The sequence below is a fragment of the Labrus mixtus genome, chromosome 3, assembly GCF_963584025.1.
Source record: "Labrus mixtus chromosome 3, fLabMix1.1, whole genome shotgun sequence".
NCBI classification, from domain to species: Eukaryota; Metazoa; Chordata; class Actinopteri; order Labriformes; family Labridae; genus Labrus; species Labrus mixtus.
This window is the reverse complement of record NC_083614.1, coordinates 14838266-14859761: the sequence shown is the minus strand read 5'-3', so window position 1 is coordinate 14859761 and position 21496 is coordinate 14838266. Positions and strand designations below refer to the sequence as shown.

At 42.4% G+C, this 21496-nt stretch overlaps 1 protein-coding gene across 2 annotated transcripts; it reads left to right on the top strand.

The window, feature by feature from the left end:
- The first annotated feature begins 956 nt into the window (after nt 1-956).
- Nucleotides 957-21101, top strand: shdb (Src homology 2 domain containing transforming protein D, b). 2 transcript variants are annotated; one of them, XM_061033129.1, is made up of 8 exons: nt 957-1203; nt 1836-2210; nt 4020-4170; nt 6794-7015; nt 14417-14494; nt 15986-16160; nt 17755-17874; nt 20352-21101. In XM_061033129.1, exons 2-8 carry the CDS (start codon nt 1878-1880, stop codon nt 20536-20538), a joined length of 1266 nt encoding a protein of 421 aa, XP_060889112.1. In that variant the 5' UTR covers nt 957-1203; nt 1836-1877; the 3' UTR covers nt 20539-21101. The 2 variants fall into 2 exon arrangements, with proteins under 2 accessions (XP_060889112.1, XP_060889121.1); XM_061033138.1 differs by lacking the exon at nt 14417-14494 and having other exon boundaries at nt 958-1203.
- Nucleotides 21102-21496: the final 395 nt, after the last annotated feature.

The window sequence follows — 21496 nt, the reverse complement described above, 5'->3', positions numbered from 1 at the left end:
TTGTCACTTTTAGAGCCTCATCGGTTAATCAATGGGACTGCTGGGACCTCGAATCAGGTTGCAATAACACACTCTTTGAGACCTCAGATTTCCTAAACATTTAAGGACTCTTTTTTTTTTTTTTTTTATCTCAATGACCCTCCTTTAGGATCTGCAGCCAGTAATGGGAGAACACAAGAGCAGACAGACATACTTAGGCAGGAAGATATGGAGGATTTGATGGCATACTGTTGATGGTTGTGGTCAGAGCAGTGGGGGTTGATTCTAGCTCAGTGACCTCATCCAGCCTCCTGCCTTGGGAGAAAGTGAGCTCATGAGTGTCGTAAAGAAAGAGGCATTTACGGTCTTTTAACAGACTTAGATGGCCGTACCCACTGTAGCACACAATCCAATTTGAAACTTGGACCTTGAATAATGGAACATCTGTGGGAGGATGAAACTCATTCAGAAAGGAGGACGAAACAAAGGGAATGAAACAAGCACTCAACAAAATGTTCAACCAAGGTGGACAGGATTCAAAGCTCTTCGTCATGTTGTTTCTTTTGTGTCTACACCTCCATCTAAACTTAACAGCGTTGTTCATGTTGCCGAAAGGATGATGGGATTCTCCTCCACCAGAACAGCTTTGTTCACCCTCCAGGCGTTTGTACTAGAAAAGTGCCAAATATTTTTGGGGAAAATAACCTTAAGTGAAGCTAAAACAGGAAAATTCTACTGTGATGTCACTCTAATAAATAATTCACGTCTTTGGAGCACATTTCGTGCGAACTGTTTTTTCTCCTCAGTTTCAGATCCTCAATTGCTCTTCCCGTGCAGTTGTGATTTTGCAAGAGGATGAGTATCTCCTGTTGAAGCCACTGTGATGTGCAGACATTTCAATGAATGAACGGTCGGCTGACTGCGAAAGAGAATAGGAGGATATTCCTCTGGGAATGAAGCACCTCCCCTTTAATCGCTCGACTGAGTTTGTCTCGGAGCTGTAGTCGTTCACTTCACTAGTCTAGCACACGTTTGCCGTCAGAGGAGCACCGGAGGATTTGCTCTTGTTTTGTTCAAGAAAGCGGCTCTTTTTTTCTTTTCTTTTTCTTTTTCTTGCTTTTGAGGAATAAAAGCGCGAGCACTTCTCTGTGCCGTTTTGTTGCGATCGATATGAAGAATCAAGAAATAAAACGTCCAAAGTGGCCGAAGGACTGAATAGGATTGGTAAGTAATGTGCTTTCACCTCACAGCGATCACTCGTGTTTAAATCCATTATGTTGGGATCTGGTTTAAGTGGAAGTTAAAGAAAAAAAAAAGCAAATTTTGCGTGGAAATATTTCCAAATCAGAAGAAACTAACTGTTTGTGAAATTACAAAAGGAAGGCAAACAAGATGTGCGAATTTAACTTTAACTTATTTGATTCCTGATAGCTTATAAACTGTCATTCCGTTTTCGTCTACCCATTTTTTTCTTTTATCAGTTTATAAACCGTAATTGCAGCCTCTGGGCAAAGTCCAGATGCCCACACGTTATTGCTCACTGCGTAAAACAAAAGGCGTGCGTAAAGTCCAGCTGTTGGTGCAGTTAAAAGACACATGGGTGCATGTAACCGTAGAACTGATTGTGGATGTGTGATCAAGAGAAAGTTGTCCAGCCCTAATCTTACGAGAGGATCAGGATTTGTGGATTAATCGTGTTTTGAGTGTAAAATACTTGTTTATTCTACAATCTTTTGATTGTCTTGTCCTGAAAACGAAATGGCACACTGCTTAAATCCAACACATATTTCACAGAATCACTTAAGAGACTAAACTCAATAATCCACATGTGTGTCCCTGTTTGCCCCCTCCTGCAGCTTCCTGCTCTCACTCCACAACTCACAAGAAGCAGAGCTGCGATGGCCAAGTGGCTGAAAGACTACCTGAGCTTCGGCAGCAGGAAGGTGCCTCCTCAGCCGCCCACGCCTGACTACACAGAGAGCGAGATTCTTAAAGCATACCGCCTCCAGAGGGACCTTGACTTTGAGGATCCATACGAGGAATCTGAAAACAGACCCAGAGGCGAGTCTGGGACTTCTGACCCTGCTACACCTGTGTATGGGTCTCCAATGAAGACATCCACTGTGGATATGAAATCTCCCAAACACAGACTGATCAAAGTGGATTCACAGGAGCTGGGGCGCACCAAGATCCTCCTCAGTGCCATCTCTTTAGAGGACCAGCAAGAGCCTGTAAGAGCCCCAGTTCTTAGTGTTCGTAGGTGTTGAGAGCGAAAAGCAGGTGGTGATAGCAGACATTTTTGTATGTGGTTGCTCTCTTGTAAAGTGGAGGAGGCAAGTAAGTGGCTGAGGATAAAAGCACTCATGCTAAGTTTCCATCTCTGTGACAGCTTTATTGATCAGAGTCCATAAGCAAGTGACTGGTAATGTTTGTCACAAATATGCATTGTTTTCATAAATCACATTACATCCCACGCGGGACATAAATTCGCTACCCTAGATGGAAGGAAGAATTATTGATAGCTTGAGCGGACCACTGAGTCGGAGAGGGTCACAGTCCCATGAGTTTATGTCCTATCATAAATAATAAATGGGGTTTGGTTTTGCAAGCTGAGAGAGCCCCCTGTATGTGCACATGTCGGGGGCCATATACAGCGCACTGCATGGTGATATGCCATGGGCTACAGGGAGGTATAATTCATACTCTGTCACCAGGACTGCAGTGACTTTCCTTGCTTTGTTCTTTGGAAAACAACAGACAGAAAAAAAAAAAGGCAAACAGATGTTGAGTGAGCTGCTGGAGAAGAAGCGAAAGTTTTACAAGGAAATGATCTTCGCCTTCATTCAGCTCACATATGCTGAGTATGTTAAGGAGAGTTTCAGGCTTTTCAGCGCAGCAGTTAAATCCATGACCTGGCTCATGGAAAATGCTACAAGTGCGAAAGTCCTGAAGTGGATTGAAGTAATAGTCTTAACTCGAGTCGATAGCTCCCCCTCTTTCTCTACCCCACTCCCCTCCTGCTCTCATTAATTTCCCATGCTCTGTGGGAACATCCGCACTCTAATTAACATTGCAGATTCCTGTGCATCGATAGGTATCCTGTTTCTAAAACAACATGGGATTAGGATGTAGTTTTGGGAAGGCGTGTGTGAGTTTAGCAGAAATTTGGGAAGAGAGTCATACTTCAGCAATTTTCTTTGTCACAGAAAGAGAAAACAAGGTGTGTGTGTGTGTGTGTGTGTGTGTGTGTGTGTGTGTGTGTGTGTGTGAGACCATATGGCTTCCTTTGTAGCTGTCAGTTTGCCAGCTGACCATTGCTTTCCTCCTGTGCTTGCATGAAGGAACAAATACTCCCCACAACCAAGCAGCACCCTCATTGCTCTCTGTGTTCTCCACTTAAAAATCTCAGCTTCTGAACACAGGGTGATTCAGGGCTGCACTTCATGTTGCTTATTTGTAGCAATAAAGATACAATAGAATGCCATCTTAACAGCTTTTTAGAGGGAGCTGTTTTATAGCTAGTCTATATATATATATATATATATATATATATATATATATGGCTTGGTTTTGTGAAGTTGCACACAAATGGTGCAAATTAGAGTCTTGATTCTCCAGAAGTGTTTTGGCTGTAATCAAACATGTATTTAACGTGCCACTGAGCAAGGATATGATTGCAATTTCAGTCCTGTGCTGCTTTCTCTAGCTTGATGAGCTATTGTGTCCAACCGTTCGTCCTTTTTAGCTTTTATACAGACTGAATCCACCAAATCACTAACAACCCGGTGTTTCAAGTGGAAATGGAAGTTTTACAAAAAGCGGCTGTGAACACTCTATTAAAATCAAATTCATTGTTGCATGTGATTAAAGCCTTAACACTTCTATGCACATTTACCTGCAAGAAAGACAAATAAAATATTTCTTTATGTCTTCATTTATCATAGCAAGCTATAGAGGATAGGACATTTTTCTCTAAGGGGGTTGAGGGAGGTTAATGTTCTTTCAGCAAAAAGCCTTACTTCTTGTTTTTGGTCCTTTAGGTGGTGCCATCAGCCCCGCTGGCAGGAGACACAGATTACTCTGACCCGTTTGATGCTCGCTTAGACCACAGGCCAGAACCAGATTACGGACCTGCTCCCTGCGAGAACAATGGCTACATGGAACCATACGAGGCCCAGAGGGTCATAACAGGTCAGTGGACTTACTATTACTCAGCAGTCAATCTCTAATGTTCCATGTTGTTATCATAGCTGTTTGGGTTTAAGCTCCAATTCCATTCCCTCTAACTTCATCCTCTCCCCATTGAACAATAAAAGAGTGAGTTGGTCTCTTACAGGGTTAAATTCAGAACATACGTAGTATTACAATCTGAAAGATAATTTATTGCATTTCAGGTTCACCAAATCATCAACAAAACATGGACACTGCCAAGACTATCATTGATCCATACACAATGTCACAAATTCATTTTTATAACCACAACACAGAGATGTTTAATTTCCCTTTTTTATGCTTTATTACTCTTCTTTTTCTTTCTGCTTCTGTAGAGAACTCTATCTTATTTACATTTTCCCAGGTCTTTGTTCTAAAAATACAGGTTTAAAATGCAGTACTGCTCATTAATTCTACTTTAATGAGTCCATTTGTAAGTAGAAAGCGTTGCCTGTTTTTAGTTCATCCCAGGTGGTCTATTTTTTCTCAGCCTCACAAAATGTCATTTTTACAGATGTGCATCCAGGATCCATTATCAGACCCTCCCTCCTTCTTCCCCTCCGATTCTCTCCCACATCATCCACTATCGTTTTCCATTTGTCTCTCCTCCCATAACATCTCTGTCTGCCCCTTTGCACCACACACTCACTGCTCTGTCCCAGCCCCCCCCCCCCACACACACACACACACACACACCCCACTCCTCCTCCTCTTCTTACTCCATTTCTCTGTCTCTCTTCATCTTGAGGGGCTCTCCCAGGCCCTAAGGGGAGTCTGGCTGTGTCTCTCTCATCTGGCCTTTAGCACATTTTCTGACCTGTCCTCCTCTTTTCTGTCACATGTGCTGCTTCTTTGCTGATTAAATTAACTTTAGAATATGAGAATAAGAGTGAAAGTGGCTTCTTTCTTCTTCTTTTTTGCCCAACTGAGAAACCTTCAAGAATATTTTTTTTCTCTTGCTGCAGCTGGATGAAGCCATTGGAGAGATGAGATTCTTGCTGTTGATGGCAGAGCACTTGGGAAATCATTGTCACTGCTCTTTCTCTGACTTTGAATTGAGCCTGTCACTTCAGGGCTGTCTGTCTGCCTGCTTTTGTCTGTCTGTCTCTTTGTCAGTCATTGCTCATCAAAACACAGCAGAGCAGAGAAGACAGATGTGAGATTGGAATAGTAATTATCTCAACAAAGACTGTCCTGAAAAGACATCTGTGTTTATTTCAGAATGTACTTTTAGGTAAGAAAAAACATCTTCAGTTTATCATTTAGTTTATGTGGACACAACTTCTCCATTTCCTGGTCTGTATGCATTAACAGTCCTCCTCCGTCCTCATTTCCCTCAATTTCCAACCTCTGTCATTCCCCCCCCCACGCTTGTGTTTTTCCTCCATCATGTTTCCTACAAATTTCTCATTTTATTTCCCTCCATGCCTGTTTTTATCTCTCTGCCTTCATCTTCTCTATCTCCAGGCTGTGGCTTACACTGCGGGCTCCCAACGCAGGTAGAGCAGCGCTCAGCCCCACTGTGCTTCTGTCTCAATGACTTAACATCAAACGATGACAGAACCCCCCCCTCCATCACCTCCCTACCTCCCCAGTCCTTCTCTCCCATCACCCTGCTCCTCCCCTTTACTTCCTTGCTACTTCCTTTTTCCTTCCCCTCCTGCTTCTCTCTTCTTGCTCGCCTTGCTCCTCCTCTCTTTCAATTTTTTTCCTCTCCACCCTCTTATTTATAAGCTCAGGGCCCTTCCCCAGGGTCTCCAGTTGGTCGCCATGGTGACTACAGGGTGTCATATCGTGTGAAGGTTAAAGTTTTTCTCTGCCTTTCACCATTGAACACTTCCATTAAGGCTTTTTTTCCTTCTCACATGAATGCATTGCTGCTGGCTGTGTGCACAAAAGATGCATACTCCTTCATTTTCTCCTTCTCTCTTACACCTGTTTTTTAAAAGGTACATTTTTCGGTCAACATATCAAAGCACCATTGCTTATTGCTGTTGCAGCAGCTAAGAGACTGCCATTGATGCATTCAGAAATCAGATTTCATTCCCGCGCCTCTGTCAATAATATTAAAGCCTTTTATCTCACGGGCATATTGGTCTCCCCACAGCAGTCGCAGGTGCTGAGAATCTTTTCTTGGTTGGAAACCACTGGGAATTTAATGAAAGTGTTAAAAGGCAACATGAATGCTGTTGTGAGCTATTCTAGATTGCTGCTGGGTTTCTTGATGGACATTAGAAGGGGGGCTGGGGTTGTCTACAGTGTTGCTACTCAGCATCTAGCCCAGGGCCTCGTTAAGCCCCCCCTATATGAGATTCTGAGCCCATGGCAAGCTGTGCAAACATCATTTCTCTCTCTCCCTTAATTCGAGTCATGTCAGAGCTCAACAGGCATTTTAATTACTTTCTTGTTTAGAATAATGTCAGTGTTGTGCATAAAATAACATCATGGCTCCTGGCAAATATGATTTCTTTATGCTGTTTGTTTTTCTTGCAGACTGATTAAAAAAGCAACACATCCAGGAAAATCTTTCAAAAAATCTTACTAAAATGTTTGCATGAATGCATGGTTGAATTAATGCTTTTTTGCATATGAATCATCACAGAGCTGCAGCGAGGACCAGGAGGAGGGCGATCCCGGGGCGGGGTGCAGCTCTACGACACACCTTATGAAGACGAGCGAGGCCAGCGCCCTGGTTTTCTGTACGGGGAACCTCAGGAGGAGGGTAAGGAGAGCAGCAGGCTGCCGCAAGATGATGAGCGACCAGCTGATGAGTACGACCAACCCTGGGAATGGAAAAAGGACAACATCTCCAAAGCTTTTGCAGGTAGGCAGAATATGTATCACTGTATTCTAAGAGAAGATAACCAAAGTGATGTGAACATGACAGCTCTTCTGGAAATGTTAATTTTTTGGTTATAGAAAAGCTGCAGGATTATCTTTCATTTTATTTTTGTATTGGCTATTTTACATATATTTTCATGATGTGAACTGTCTTACAGAAACTTCTTAAATTGTTTTGGTTCTGGCTTGCAGCAGCAATGCTAAAGAAATCTTCACCTTTCCAAAATGTTTGAGTGAGATGTAATACAGTGTACTGATTTGTATGGAGAGCATATTATAACTGAAAACCAAGTTTCACCATGATCCTGTACCTACTCATGTACAGATGAGCACTCCTTCCTGGATGTCAAACACAAACCTTAAGAAAAAAAACAACCTTTTACTTAAGAAAGGGATTTTTTCATTTGAACCAGTGAAAATAGTTAAGAGAGCGCTCAAAGGTGCTGTCATGAAGACCGAAGCCCTCCCAGGAGCAAACAGAGTGCCTTGCTGCTGATACTACATCGTGAAACACTCATCTAACTGGCCTGACCTTTAATGTAGTGCCTGCATCCCATCGCCAATGCATTTTTTGTCAGACAAGGAGAGAGCTGTGACCGTCATTCTCAGCTAAAATGACACAAATCTTTCCTTTCTAAATTCGAACACCTTCTTGTTACTATTGATTTTGTTCCTTCCACACATGTGAAGGGCTAGAGTCACAACAACCTCTGAGATGATCATTTGAGTTGACAGAGACGTCTTGTGTGTATAAATGAGAAGCGATGCAGTAGACGTCATTAAAGGAAGGTTAGCAGTGGCACGCACATAAGGCAAGGTTCATTCTCTTTCATTATCATCACATCAGCAGTATTTTGAAAATAATTGGCATAGTGCATGCACTATTTTTAAAATTGCACAGTCAGTGCATGGCACATCTCATCTCATTATTTCTGTCTACTGGATATAATTGAAGGAGAGAGTAAAGAAGTAGTAAAAGAAACAGCAGCAGACTGATAGCTCATTTAGGAGTGGATCGGAATAAGGCATGCCTGGTCAAGTCCACTTAATTGAGCTGCATCTGCAAGTCACCGAGGTCAAGGTGATGGGATAATAAATCAACCTCTCCTCCTTTGTACTCCTCTTCATTCCTGCTTTCCTCCCCTTCTCTGTCCCCCATCCTCTGCTTGCCCCCCCCCCCCCCCCCCCCCCCCCCTTTCTTTTTCTAAGTTAATTACATGCCTGCATGTGCATGACTGATCTGGTGCTAATAAGAGTCATGGTCAGCAAACCATTCCCTGAACACTCATGCATACAGAGATAGTATCCATTCACACCGGGTTCATGCTCAATTCACATGAAACAGAGAGGAGCAAAGGAAGAGAGACCGTAACTTATTTGAGAGTGTGGATAATTTCAAAAGAGGTTCATGACAGTTAATTTAAAAGCCAATATCACCTCTCCCCTACTTATCACTCCTTCCTTGCCTAACCGTGGTTTTCTTCCTCTCTGGCTTGTTCTCTTTGTGCCTCATACAGTATGCACTCCTGCTGGGGAGCGCTTACAGCACCATTAGAGGAGGCAGTGGAGGAACACGCTTGTGCGGCTCGAGTTGTCTGACCCCTTGTTTTTTCCATTTGGAGTCAGCACTCTGAGCTGGCGTGCTGTCTGTCTGAGCCTACCAGAGCACTGAAGTGTAAACACACAAACAGTATTTTCCATTCTCACATTTAATCCATATTCCCAGACCCACTCTGCGTTGCTAGGCACGACCCACACGTGGGGGGAGAATGAAGTAAAAAAAAAAGAGACGGAAAGAGGGGAAAAAGAGATAGGAGGAGGTATGAAACAGAGACGGACAGAGAGAGAACATTTCTACAGAGGCTCCAGAGAAAGCTAGATGGAGAGAGAAATAGAAGGGGACGTCCAAGGTTATGTTTGGTGGCAGCTCAATGGATGTTTGTGAGGGCCCAGTGTTTCAGAGGGGAGGGGCGTCAGGGAGAATTAATGGTCGGGGGCTGTGGCGAGGTGAGGAGATGGGAGAGAAGGGGGAGTCAGGGCCGTTGTGGCAGGGTGCAATCAGTCATCCGCTAACACAGGCACACACTCTCACACATATATATACACCACCACTGCAGCGCTGACAGGGCCATCCCTGCAGCCCTCCCTCATTCTCCCTGTGGATGTGACACACTCACTCAGATAACCCGCTACAGGGGGCAAAGGGGGGCATCACAATCTGCCGGCAGCCCCTCATCATCACCTTCTCACACACACTTACACACGTGTGGATTCTCTACTAGGTTTCTCGGCTCTTATTATCAGGCAGCTAATTGAAGTGTGAGAAGAGGTTGTGTGCATGTTGGCACAAATAAGTGTAAGGGTGTGGGGGTTGGAGGAGATGGGGGGGTGGGGGGGGGGGGGTGGATAGTATAGCTGCTTCATAAAGTAGATGTGTTTGTGCGTCAGACAGAATCTTTTGTAATTATGATTTTTCACGGTTTTTCCATGCTTTTTATACAACCGCCTGCCTGAATATAATTTTTTGGCTATTATTCAAATATAATCCAAAATAAGTTTGCCTCAGAAGCATTTTTATTTATTCCCATTTTGCTTCATCCAGCTCAATGAGGTTGAGCCTCACCATTGCCAGAGGGGTCAGAGACCTGACAGGCCCCTCTCAGTCAGCAGGGTTTTAATTACAGCGTTTGAAAGCTGTCACAAGTCGCCATCATCCACCTCAAATTACGGCACTCATTAATTCCTGGAAGTCAATACACAGTCCAGCAGTGAGATATGGGCCCTGCAGACATGAGCACCAATTAGTGAGCTAATGGAAGGCACAATTTCATTATCTATCTGGTGGCCACACCTATGAACAGATGAATGGGTGTAGCATGTTTTTTTTTTAGTTTTATTCTTCAGCACTGGAGCTCAGAGTCATTTGATGCAGATGATGGTCGTCTAGAGGTTGAAAATTGGCTACAGAGAGAGAGCTGGAAATCTTGATGGGCAAGGTGAATGGAAATGAATGAATAACAACGCAACCCTCAGTAATTACTATTATGGCGCCATTGAGCAAAGCACTTATCCTCCACTTGTTCCAGTGCAGCTGCTCATTAGGCAACAGCAGAAGAGTGGAGCTTTAGAGAAAAGCTGCTGAGTGTGAATGTGTGCATCATTAAAGCAAAAGGATGGTGGAAAATCTGTTTTTTTTTTATTTTTCATATGGGTTTAGGTAAACTGTTTTCAGAACTAAAAAGGAAGTGAAGCAAGATGGCTATAGGGGTGGTTTTGTCAGTTGGTTGGACAGTCCACCACCCTGGTCTGGACTGAGATATCTCAAAACTTATTGGATAGATTGACATAAAATCTTGTGCAGATGTTAATGCTCCTGAGAGGACAAATTCCTCTGACTTCAGTTATTCTCCTTTGGGAGTCCCCACAACATAATCATCTTGAAATTTGGAACAGACATCCATACTCTCCTCAGGGAAACTTCGGTAATCCCATTGACTTTGCATTGAAATGATCATCAAGAGAGAATGTCCAACACTTTGCTTTAAGACCCAATCTCTGCAGAAATACACATTCCCATTTAGCTCAAAGTGCATTTATTCCTGGGTGACTTAACAGAGCCACTGGTTTGGCTTTAGACTCTACCATCAATCTGCAATCATGACACATGACTTTAGGAATGGAGCAAAAGGTTGCAGGTGATTATTATGAAAGAAGAGAAACACTTTCTCAAGAATCTGAAAGCGATATTTGAAGGCCAAAAGCTATAGATATATAAGATTGCTTTATCTTTATCTTATTCTTGGAAGCTGGATACTGGCAGATGCTTCATACGTTCATGCAAACAGGAGAAAAAGGAAAGTTTAGCCAAGCTTGCAGAGACACCTTGACAGATGGTCAACGTGTATATTTGTGTTGTGTCTGGTTGCCTGGATACATGTGCGCAGACAGGACAGTAACAGGTTTCCTTGTTTATTCTGCATGTGTATGCCCGTAGGTGACAAGAAATTCATGCTCGTGTGTTTGTGTGTGCAGAAGAACATGCAAGGGAAGAACTGAAAGGAAAATGATTAGGTTCTCTTTTCTGATGAGGTGCTCCTCTCTGTTGCTCTAAACAGGCCCTGGGGGCATCTGACCAGACTCTTCATCACTTTACTGTCACATTTTCTTTCTCCAACCTTTGCTGCTTTGCGTCCTCCGTCACCTTTACTGACATCAATGAAAAGGAAGGTCCTTTTTAATTCCCTACTGCCAGATGAAAGGAAGGAGAAGGGATGATGGAAGTAGAGTAGGGTAAAAGAGAGGGATAAGAAAGGGAAAATAGAAAAATGAGATAATGACGCACTTAGAAGAAGACAGGTGAGAGAAGAATTTCAATACAAAGGGAAAGACGTGAGAGCAGCATGGAGCCACAGGGGGATGGATGTAATGAAAGACTGGAAAACAGATATACAGACAAGATATTTTTCTTTATTATAAAAATCGAAATGGCATGACTTTAATAAAGAGGAACGTGAGTGGATGTGTGAATGTGTTTTTCCTTCACTGGCATAAGGTGTTAATCATCTGTCCTTATGGGGGGCATTTTGCCCAGCAGAAGGTCTTTGTGTAGAGAAGACGGGATGCCGTTTGAAAAACAGATGTCTTCATTAATGGACCCAATCAAGCTGTTCTATTGTCTTTGTCTGCTCCTCCTTTATTACAACAACAGAGAAAACAGCTGGTGTGCTTGAAAAGTCAGTAATCTTTCACTCATGGCTATATGCGTCCCGTGCGCAACACAGAAAAGAAAAACTAAGCGTGTGCACTCCCTTCCCCCTCAGATAATTTCTGGTAATTGTTAGCAGGTAGCTCAGGCGCCAGGCATTTTGGCAGACCACAAGTCCACCGAATTGCTGTCACCTGTATCATCAGCTGTGTTTAATTGGGAGACAGACCTGATGGAAGTAACACTCCTTCGTTTTAGAAATACTAACTAAAGTGTATTAGCTTTTAAATACAAATCATGAATACAAGCTCTGAGCATTGGTGATGGTGGGCCTTTGTCAGTAAACCATTAGTGTGTCTCATTGTCCTGTATTGGAGCACAAAGTGCTAACAGCCCTCTATGTATTACTGATCCACAGGTTTCTATTAGAAGTGAATGGAGGCCAGATGTTCCCTGCTCGTAAATGAATGACTTTGTCTGATCTATTGTGTGTTTGTGCTAGCTTGGTATCCAGGCTTTTGTCATCCAAGTGGGATTCTTCGTATCATTGTGTATTTGTGTGTATGTTCAGCTTTGTGCAGTGTTGAGAGCTGTTCAAATCTAATTCCCATATAGGTTCTAATAGTTCTTGGTGGGGAACTGCAGTTTTAAGGATAATTATTGTTTGTTACCCTGAGTCATTTTAATATCAATGTATGTTAAATATAGAAAAAAAAACCTTTGCACATCCATTTCATAATATAGGTGCATAGGGGAGCAATGTGTCCATCACAAACTTAAAGGGAAACTCCCACACAGAATATACATTTATGTGAAAATTAATTTCTTGATTTAGGTTTCATTTATTTTGTCAGATTGTGGAATTATTCATCCAGAGACACAAGGTAACAACTTTTTTTAAATCATAAAACTGTGAATTGACTAGCAACACACTTCTCAGCATGTCACATCAAGTGTCTGTGCTGTTTGATGTTATAAACAAACTGAGCAGTCACTTAAAAATAGACACAGCGGTATGAACTTGTGTCTTTCATGCTGTTTTATTCTGTCTTCTAAATGTCTGTCCACTATTGGCTGTGTCTTTTATGTAATAAAAGGGAGGTGATATATATTGCCATTTTGATATTTTATTCCATCCTTACTTGAGATGGGTGAAATGGATCATACTGCAAGAAGCAAACTTTTTTTTTTTTTTTGCATATTTCCTAAGCAAAAATGAGCAAATCAGATAAAGTAGTGGAAACAGTTAAAATTGTCTCACCACCTTCAGCTCAGTGTTCTGCTCTCTACTATTTCGAAATATACAATTAAGATTCAATAAAACCAGACCAAATGACTTATTGAGCTTGTTAAGAGCAAACCCAACACTGGAGAGGAATCTTGATGGAATGTTCTCTTTCTGTATAGAGCAGCACTACCTGAGCTTATCTCTAACTCCGATGGCTGTGCACATTTATGATCTGTGATAAATTGTCTTGGCTGCCCCATTCTCTTTCTCTCTCCGTCCTTCACTTGGTTTTCTGAGCTTCTCATTTACACCCCTCTCTTTCCATGTGTCTGTCTCAGTTTTGCTTGAGAATACGAGGTGTGAAATGTGTTTTGCTGGTGAGTGGACAGGCAGCAGAGTGTGGCAGTCGTGTTGCTATACGGGATGTCAGGTGGATGTGTGAGCGCACACTTGTGTGTTTGCGTGCGTGTCTCCCATTGACGGGTGCCAGGCCACACTTTCATCCTGGCTTCGGCGGAGGTGCGGCCCGCTCCAGATGGGACCATTGTACTGCGCCATGCATCAATAATTCACCGAGAGCCACAGAAAAGTGGCGGAGTGTGTCTGCCTGCTCAATAATTAACCAGGGAGGGAGGGAGGCATGTATGTACAGCCCGGGTCTCTCTCAAACGCCCATTCAAATGGCCTTTGATGTCGCCGGCCTTGGGGGTCTTTGGATTTGTCGGCTCATTAAGACATCACCCCTCTTTCCCTTTTATTTGTTTTGTAATCCGTTTTGGCTGTGAGCGGAAGCTGCATGTAAGGTGTGAAAGAAGGGAATTGCATAATGTGTCTGCGTGTGTAAGGCTGCTGTAATGACTGCCATGCTATATAATGAGCTATTTTCAGCTCTGACTCATGTTGCACCTTCTGCTGCCCTCCTACTAGGACAGTGAAAAAAAAGCCCTGATCGCCCCCCACGCTCCTGTCAGACTGCACTGTGCGTCCCAGTGCACAAGAAGTCACGCTTTGTTTCGGTCTCCTGCTAGTAGACAACTTTCTAAAGTAGATTCTTTCAGATGGCTATAAATAATGCAGCTCTGACATCAGATTATTTTCTTTCTTCAGTCTTATCGCACTTGATAAATAACTCATTTTCACTCAGTAAGAGGACGGAGGAGTATGAGAACATTGTTTCATCATGACAGGAGGTATGGCCGACCACATTTCATGACAACACATCCCTGCCATAAGCACGCACATGCTGCCTCACTTCTGTCTTCCATATATCACTTTCTCTCTCTCTCTCTCTCTCTCTTCACATTAAATATTGCACCTGATTTTGCTCCCATTTCTCATCACCGCTTCTCTTGTACATCTTCCATAACTTAACTTTTCTTCAAACTCCATCTGCTGTTTTCTCACTCTGTCGCACAACTTTTTTTTCCCTCTCTCCTCCTCCCCTCTACTAGAGATGAGGGAGTTGTCGGAGTTGCCCTGGCCTGCCCCGGTGGGTCAGATGGAGGAGGAGCACCCCGTCAGAGAGCAAGGTGACCTCCCACCCTGAACACAACCCTAACCCTCCCCCCCCCCCTTTCTGCCTTCCTTTGTCACCCCAAACACACACATAAGCTTTGCCACCCTGACCTTCATGACCCAAGCTGTTATCCTACATCTGCTCTAACTCAACCCTAAACCCCAAGCAGCCTACATCTGCACCACCTACATCTGTCCCTGCCTGCAGGGCTTGTTGGGTCATTTGTGGTTTTTTTTGTGTTTTATTTAAAGCACTCCCATGTCTTGCTCTTGCATCAGCCATGTGTTTAAAGCAACTTCAAAATAAGAACGTCTGCCTTGTTCGTGTCAGAGAACTAAGTAGTGGGATGGTAACCTTAATGTTTAATTGAAAGTTCTTCTTGGTCTCTTTTTTTACTAAAAGCAGTCTCTACGTGTATAAACAATTTTGTTCCTAGGGTTTTCAGGATATTAGAATTTTAAAATTAGATACTATGCTGATTAAAGCTCCTGTGAGTATCTTTGTGTTAATTTGGCGCCACATGTGGACAAAGTAGTACATCTTATGTCATCCTGCTTCTTTTATCAATGAAACTAATCACACATTGAGGCTATTTGCTTTGTAAAACTTTTAAAAAAGGTTATTTCTTTAGGGTGTTATTATATTTTTTATCTGATATCTACTACCCAGCGGCTTTCCAAATGACCTTATAGAAATACTCAGTATTGTCACTGATGGTCTTGTTTGCTTTTGTAGGTCATAAATAGGGATCAGTATTAATTTCAGGCTCCTTACAGGAGTTTTCAAATCAAGCTTTACCTGTTTTGATATCACAGCATCAAAAATAAGTCCTTGGCACCCATGACTTGGTGATTTCTTGTTTTTGCCAAATGCAGGCAAATTTCTTCCCACTCTTTTAATAGTAAATTGTTGCAAAAACATTGCTAACATATTTGTACAATTTAGATCGGGCTCTCTTTTCTGCTCGCGGTAGCATTTGGTAAAAAATAAGACAGAAGAGCTTTCTTTTTTTTCAAGCTGCAGAACTCTTCAATTACTATTGATCATTGATTTAACTGAAATGGGATTGGTTTTAAGACACACAAAGTATCAAAGTATTGAACATTTTGACAAACTTGTTTGCTCCTTAATCAAAAGAGTGTGTAGAAAGTAATCTGCCCTGTTCTCTTATCAAAAACAAAGAAGTGTGAAAGAGCCAGCCAGGGAAGACGCCAACATCCAGTCTCTATCTGCCCTCAGAGACATTTTTTTTATATCCTTTATTAATCCCTGAGGGAGTGTTGATCATAGTATTTGTGATGATGCTGATAGTTTAACAGTGGCACCACAACCTGTTTTCTTCTACTTGGACTCCTCCGTCAGAGGTCCCTCTGCATCATGCATGGTTTTGCAATAGCCGGATGTCTGCTGTTTACCCAACTCTTGCTGTGAGGTTTAATCCCTTTTGATCACAGGACCGTGTAAATACCATGACTCACTTTTTCTGTCCCCCTTCTGCCAACAGTGCAGTTTGACGGCGCTGAATGGGACCGCTCCTCGTCGCCCACAGACAGGTTGCGTCCTCCGGGGCCCAGATCCAGCCCACTGGCAGGAGGGGGGATGAAGTTTCGAATGCCGCAGGACGGCCTGTCCACGGTTGGGGAGAGAGTGGACCCAACTCTGCCTCTGGAGAAGCAGGTGTATGTATGCAGTCTGCTGTTAAATCCATAGAAGCTACAATTACACTTATAAGTATGTGTCACTGTAGAGTCGACCACTCTCCTGTTAAGGTTTAATCAGATTAAGAGGCCTAAGAATACAATTCAATATAAGGATATTACCTTGTTTTAGAAGCAATTTGAAGTTGCCCTGGTCATGCAGTTGACATCTAATGAAATCAAAAAGTATCCGTGTTCCCAAGAACATTTGCACATTGGACGCTCCAAGTACAGTAAGGAGTGAGATGTTTAAAGGCTTTATATGCGATTTTTTGATCCAGCAGATGTCGTCCTTGAGCTACCAGCATGAAACCAAAACAACTCGCGGTGCATTGTTTTGTTAGCATGCTAATGCTAGAGATCTTTATTATGCTCGTATCTTCACACTGCATGTAAATTTACCCGGAATGAGCGTGATCTAGAAACGCAGTTAAGCAGTGAGTACAGTATGTTATTCTTCTTTTCTCTAGTCCCTCAATTAAACAACTTTTATTCGTGAGGGGAGGAGTCAGCCGGCCGTCCCGACGATGTCAACAAACTGAAAATAGGACTCGGAAAACTCGGAAAACATCACAGAGTGGGACTCGGGTGTTACACCCATTGTAGACAGTCATGACTCACAGTTATTTTCAGAGGATATACTTGATTTCTATTATATTTAAGTGTGAAAAAAATCGCATATTAAGCCTTTAAAATCCTGAAACCTTACTCAAAGCCTTGATATTTAAATTGATAGAAAAACATGGTGGTGTTTTTACTGAGCAGCACTCATCAGAGGCGACAGAACTGCAAAAGGTTAGAATAAGGACTAATTAAGTCAGTGCATTAAAAACACACATTTTCTCTGGTCTTGTAATTTCAGACATCATTGGTGTAATTTATGTGCAGTTTCTGTGCAAATAAAGAGTTGTTTCCTTAATGAAATCCAAGCACATAACACCCCTTAAGCACACATTTGCATGCGCACACACTTTGTTTGAATCTCAAACACATACATGCACATATGCACTTGAGGATGTCAGTTAATTATTATGCCCCATTACACCCTGATGATCTCCAAAGGGCTGTGAGAGATTTGTGTTTTCCTTCAAGTCTGCCGTACACAGAAACCTCATAAATGTCAACATTTAGAGTTCAGTATATCTAGCCAAATCATCAAGAGAACATTTCAAAAGCTAATTCTTAATTTGCCAAATATTTGAGATATGACCAAATATCTGCTAAACCAATTTCAACCCAATCAGTATCAAGTAGACTTTGTTTTTAGGGTTAATTAGGTTTGTTACCATGCTTACACGCAAAGCTACGATGGTAAATACGATCAACATAAATTGTTAAGCATATTGCTGTTGTGAGATAAGTACAATTAGTTAAAGTACTATTAAAACTGGAGCTGCTAACATGGCTGTAGACTCTGATTCTAGTTTCATACTTTTGAAAACAAATGACTGTTATCATTCGTGTAGTCATTGTCACATGGTGAAGGATCAATGTATCTGATGATGTCATCACACCTGAGGTCACAACTCTTTCCTTATCTTATCGTCTGTTTTTGTGTGTGTGTAATTTCTATCAGATGGTACCACGGTTCACTGTCGCGTTCAGAAGCAGAGTCGCTGTTAACGCTGTGTAAAGAGTGCAGCTACCTGGTGAGGAACAGTCAGACCAACCGCTCTGACTACTCCTTGTCCCTGCGGTAAGATATACATATACATATATATATATATAGATATATAGATCCTCCAATGAACATCTATACAATTTTCTTGCACTCATCTCTTTTACCATGTGTGGGAGTTTTGTGCAAAGAGTGTGTGAAGTCACCTGAGCAATAGATCTCATAAAGCAGTCTCCCCACCTCCCCATCTGTCTCCCCCTTCCTGCCTCACTCCCACTCAAGATCACCGCAGCACTGATTCCTCTCCCGATACTCATTTGCAGGGCACAATACTGCTTATCTGGTCAAATCCCTCTCTTGTAATTACGACCATGATCCATCGTCCCAGCCTCACCCCGTTCTCCCATCAAGCCTCTCTTCCCTCCCCATCCTTGCCCCCCCCCCCCCCCCCCCTCTCAGTGGCCTTCCTCCTCTGCCCCCAGCGGGCTTTCTAAGTGGTAATCAGGCAGGTAGAGCACACTTCAGTGCACACATCATCCTCCCCATAATCACTAATGAATATGAATCACCTTCTGTGGGCCACACAAGAAGGGGATAAGGGAGTGAGGGGGGGCAGGGGTACCACTGTGTTGTGCTGACATATAAACAAGCTTATGCATTACTCATTTACATGAGTAGAGTGAGTTTGACAAACACACACCCCCACACACACACTTGCTCATGCAACAAGGTCACTACTGGAACTGGTTTCCCACTTAGCGCATGTGAGGTTTGGAAAATCTCTTGCAAAGATACAAAACCTATCCACGCATATTTTGAGATTTATAAGTTGAAACTGTTTTTCATTAAAGTGCCATACTGCTATTTTACAGATAGCAGTATGGCACTTTAAAACGTGCCTCAGCTCATAAATATCAATCACACATTGAAGACTCTGAATGTACGAACACAGTTTTAAAGCGTAGAAGGATAACCAGCAGCTTTTGTTTTAAAGTCCCCATGAAACAGGAACTTCGAGAGTATCTAACTGCTGCGTTGTGACTTCATTCCAAATTAAACAGGATACAACCAATCACAAGATAGAAAGCAGGACATGACGTGGGGATGAATTTGATTGGATGGTTAGCTTCAACAAAGCTTTTTAATTGATGGAATATTTGTAAATGCCTCTGATTGCAGGATGAGTCATCAGACATTTGAAACATTTTACCAGAAGAGAGAAGAAGAAAATACAGTTCTTTTGCTGTAAAACTACTCAGATAATTCTTTATTGACATATATTCGGCACTTAACGGCAGAAAAATGAACATTTAATACAGGAACACTGGAAAATGTATTTTTCTTTTCATGGAGACCTTTAGTCTAAGTTTGGTCAATGTTGTTCATGATATTGTTTTATATGTCGTGTAGAATCGTCTGCATGTTTCAAATTTGTGTCTCCCTTTATCATAGTCTCATATGCAGAAGTCCATGCATACCTAAGGACTACAATATCCTTGAATGTAATCTTGTGTCAGTTATTCCATCATGTCTTGGACTAGGAAGTACGTCTTTATCAGGCTGTTGTGACTGGTTTGCTTCACAAAACTTTTTTTCATGAAGGCCAAAGGAGAGATATCTCCTTAAATCTTTAGAGACAAAGGTTAAACTCCAAGAGCTGGCGTTCCTTGGAAAAGGGAATCATACCTTGTAATCAGACAGTGTGAGGGCTGATGAAGGTTGTTTAATTAACGGAGACAAAATGCTGAGCCACTCTAAAGTGAGTCAGCAGCACCGAAACAGAAAGGCCTGCCAGATATAACTCCACATAAATATTTATGAATGACTGAGGCATTGGTAGGTTCTAATGTAGCATGAGATACAAAAAAAAATCTCCCAAAACAAACAGGAGTGAATGAAAGCACTCGTGCTGAAGCATCAGAGCTCCAGAGGCCAGTGGGCCGTTTATACTCTGCATGCTGTTTGTCGGTTTGTAGTCACCGTGAGCTGTTTGCTTTCACTGCTCTTTCACTTCAATTTGGTTTACTAGAACAATGACAATTATAGTGACCGTTCCAGCTCTTGTCTTTTCCTCTGCTTCTATAATTAGATTTTCATTATGACTGGCTGGCTGGCTTTTAAAGGGGAAGTCTTGTAGTGTCCGCCTGGCACTTAAAGGGAAGCGACCAGTGTGTTTCTCTCGGCTCAAACGCTCCTCGTAGTCCAGGGTTCTTCATTCTTGCTCTCTCTAGGTTTGTCTTTCCTCTATGTGCTGTTACACAGCCCATCCATCCATCATAATACCCCTGCTGTCATAATTTGTGGCAGGGTGTTAAATCTTGTTTAGAATTGTATTCCCAAAGTGCACGAAAATAAGTGAACATAAATCTAGGCTGTCTTTTTCTGTGTCTATATGTGACAAATTGTGTTGAAGGTAACATGATGCTTTATGTGTCCCGTATTTCATGTCATTGCTCCTTTTCATTGTCTTCTGTTGGGATCTCTCCTGCTCTTTTTTCCCTCTTGTCTCCTTCTTTTATTAACCCATTATTCTTGGTTTTTTTTCCTCCTCTCAGGAGCTGCCAGGGTTTCATGCACATGAAGTTCACAAAATGCAAAGACGGAAAGTACGTGCTCGGGCAGAACAGTCCTCCGTTTGAGACCATATCAGAGGTCATCCACTTCTACACCACGCACAAACTCCCGATCCGAGGAGCCGAGCACCTGTCTCTGCTGTTCCCCGTGCTCGTGCAGACACTCTGATTGACCCTGAACCTCCTCCTTGAACTCCAGGGTTTTATTGTGATCGGACACTTGAATGTTTTTTTTTTTAGCTCTCCCGAGCTGAGAAAAGGACCCTGTTCTCTTGTTGGACTGGACTACTTTTGATGACTCAAATGCCCTCACCCACCACTGCTGTTGTACCTGTGCCAAAAGTCTCTAACACCCGGGGGATTGATTTGCATGAATTGCAATACCTGAACTTTAGGCTACCCCTCTCTCATCTTCTCGCTGAGCAAATATGGGCAGACTTTAGGGCATCGGAAACTTCTCCTTTTTCAAATGTATTTCTGACTGAAACGCAGAGGACGCTAGCAGAGCTGTACCTGAGAGAGGGTATGTAAATTGTGAATGTACCGTTGCCCCAGTTTACAGAAGACCTACAGAAGATTGAGATAGAATTACTGCTGTTTCCACAAAAACACCTCACTTACACTTGTTAATATATTGCTGTTGTCAGGTGAAAACCTTGCTTGTCATATTTGCAGAATTTTCAAGTTTATACTCTAATCAATAAATTGAATTGCTGTGTATAAGACGAGAAACGTTTCATCCACAAACCTTTTTGTAATTTCTGGGGGGAAAAAATCTGAATTTCCAATCAAAAAATGTGAATCTATTTTCAAAGATGTAATGTTTTTAACAACAGCACTTATATTTCAGATGCTTTTCTACATGCAGCCACAGATGTTCGTTTACATCTAGTCTGCTCTTCACCGTCATGCTGCTGCTGTACGTTCACACCCATGACTGTATATGATTATGGACAGCGTGTCTCCTCTTCCCATTGTTCAAAAGTGAGGCCAAAATTCCCTTGCAATTTATGTTAGACCCTACCACGGCTTGACGTCCCATCCTTTCTGCTAACTTAAACACAAATTTAACTTACCGGTAAAACATCAAAGATCCCTCAACTCGGAAAAGAACAAAGTAGAAACGC

Bases quoted from the DNA above. Each gene is read 5' to 3' on its own strand.
- shdb (XM_061033129.1), top strand. From the start codon at position 1,878: ATGGCCAAGTGGCTGAAAGACTACCTGAGCTTCGGCAGCAGGAAGGTG. The intron at 7,016-14,416 runs GTAGGCAGAATA...CCCCTCTACTAG, and splicing joins CATCTCCAAAGCTTTTGCAG to AGATGAGGGAGTTGTCGGAG. The intron at 17,875-20,351 runs GTAAGATATACA...TCCTCCTCTCAG, and splicing joins GACTACTCCTTGTCCCTGCG to GAGCTGCCAGGGTTTCATGC.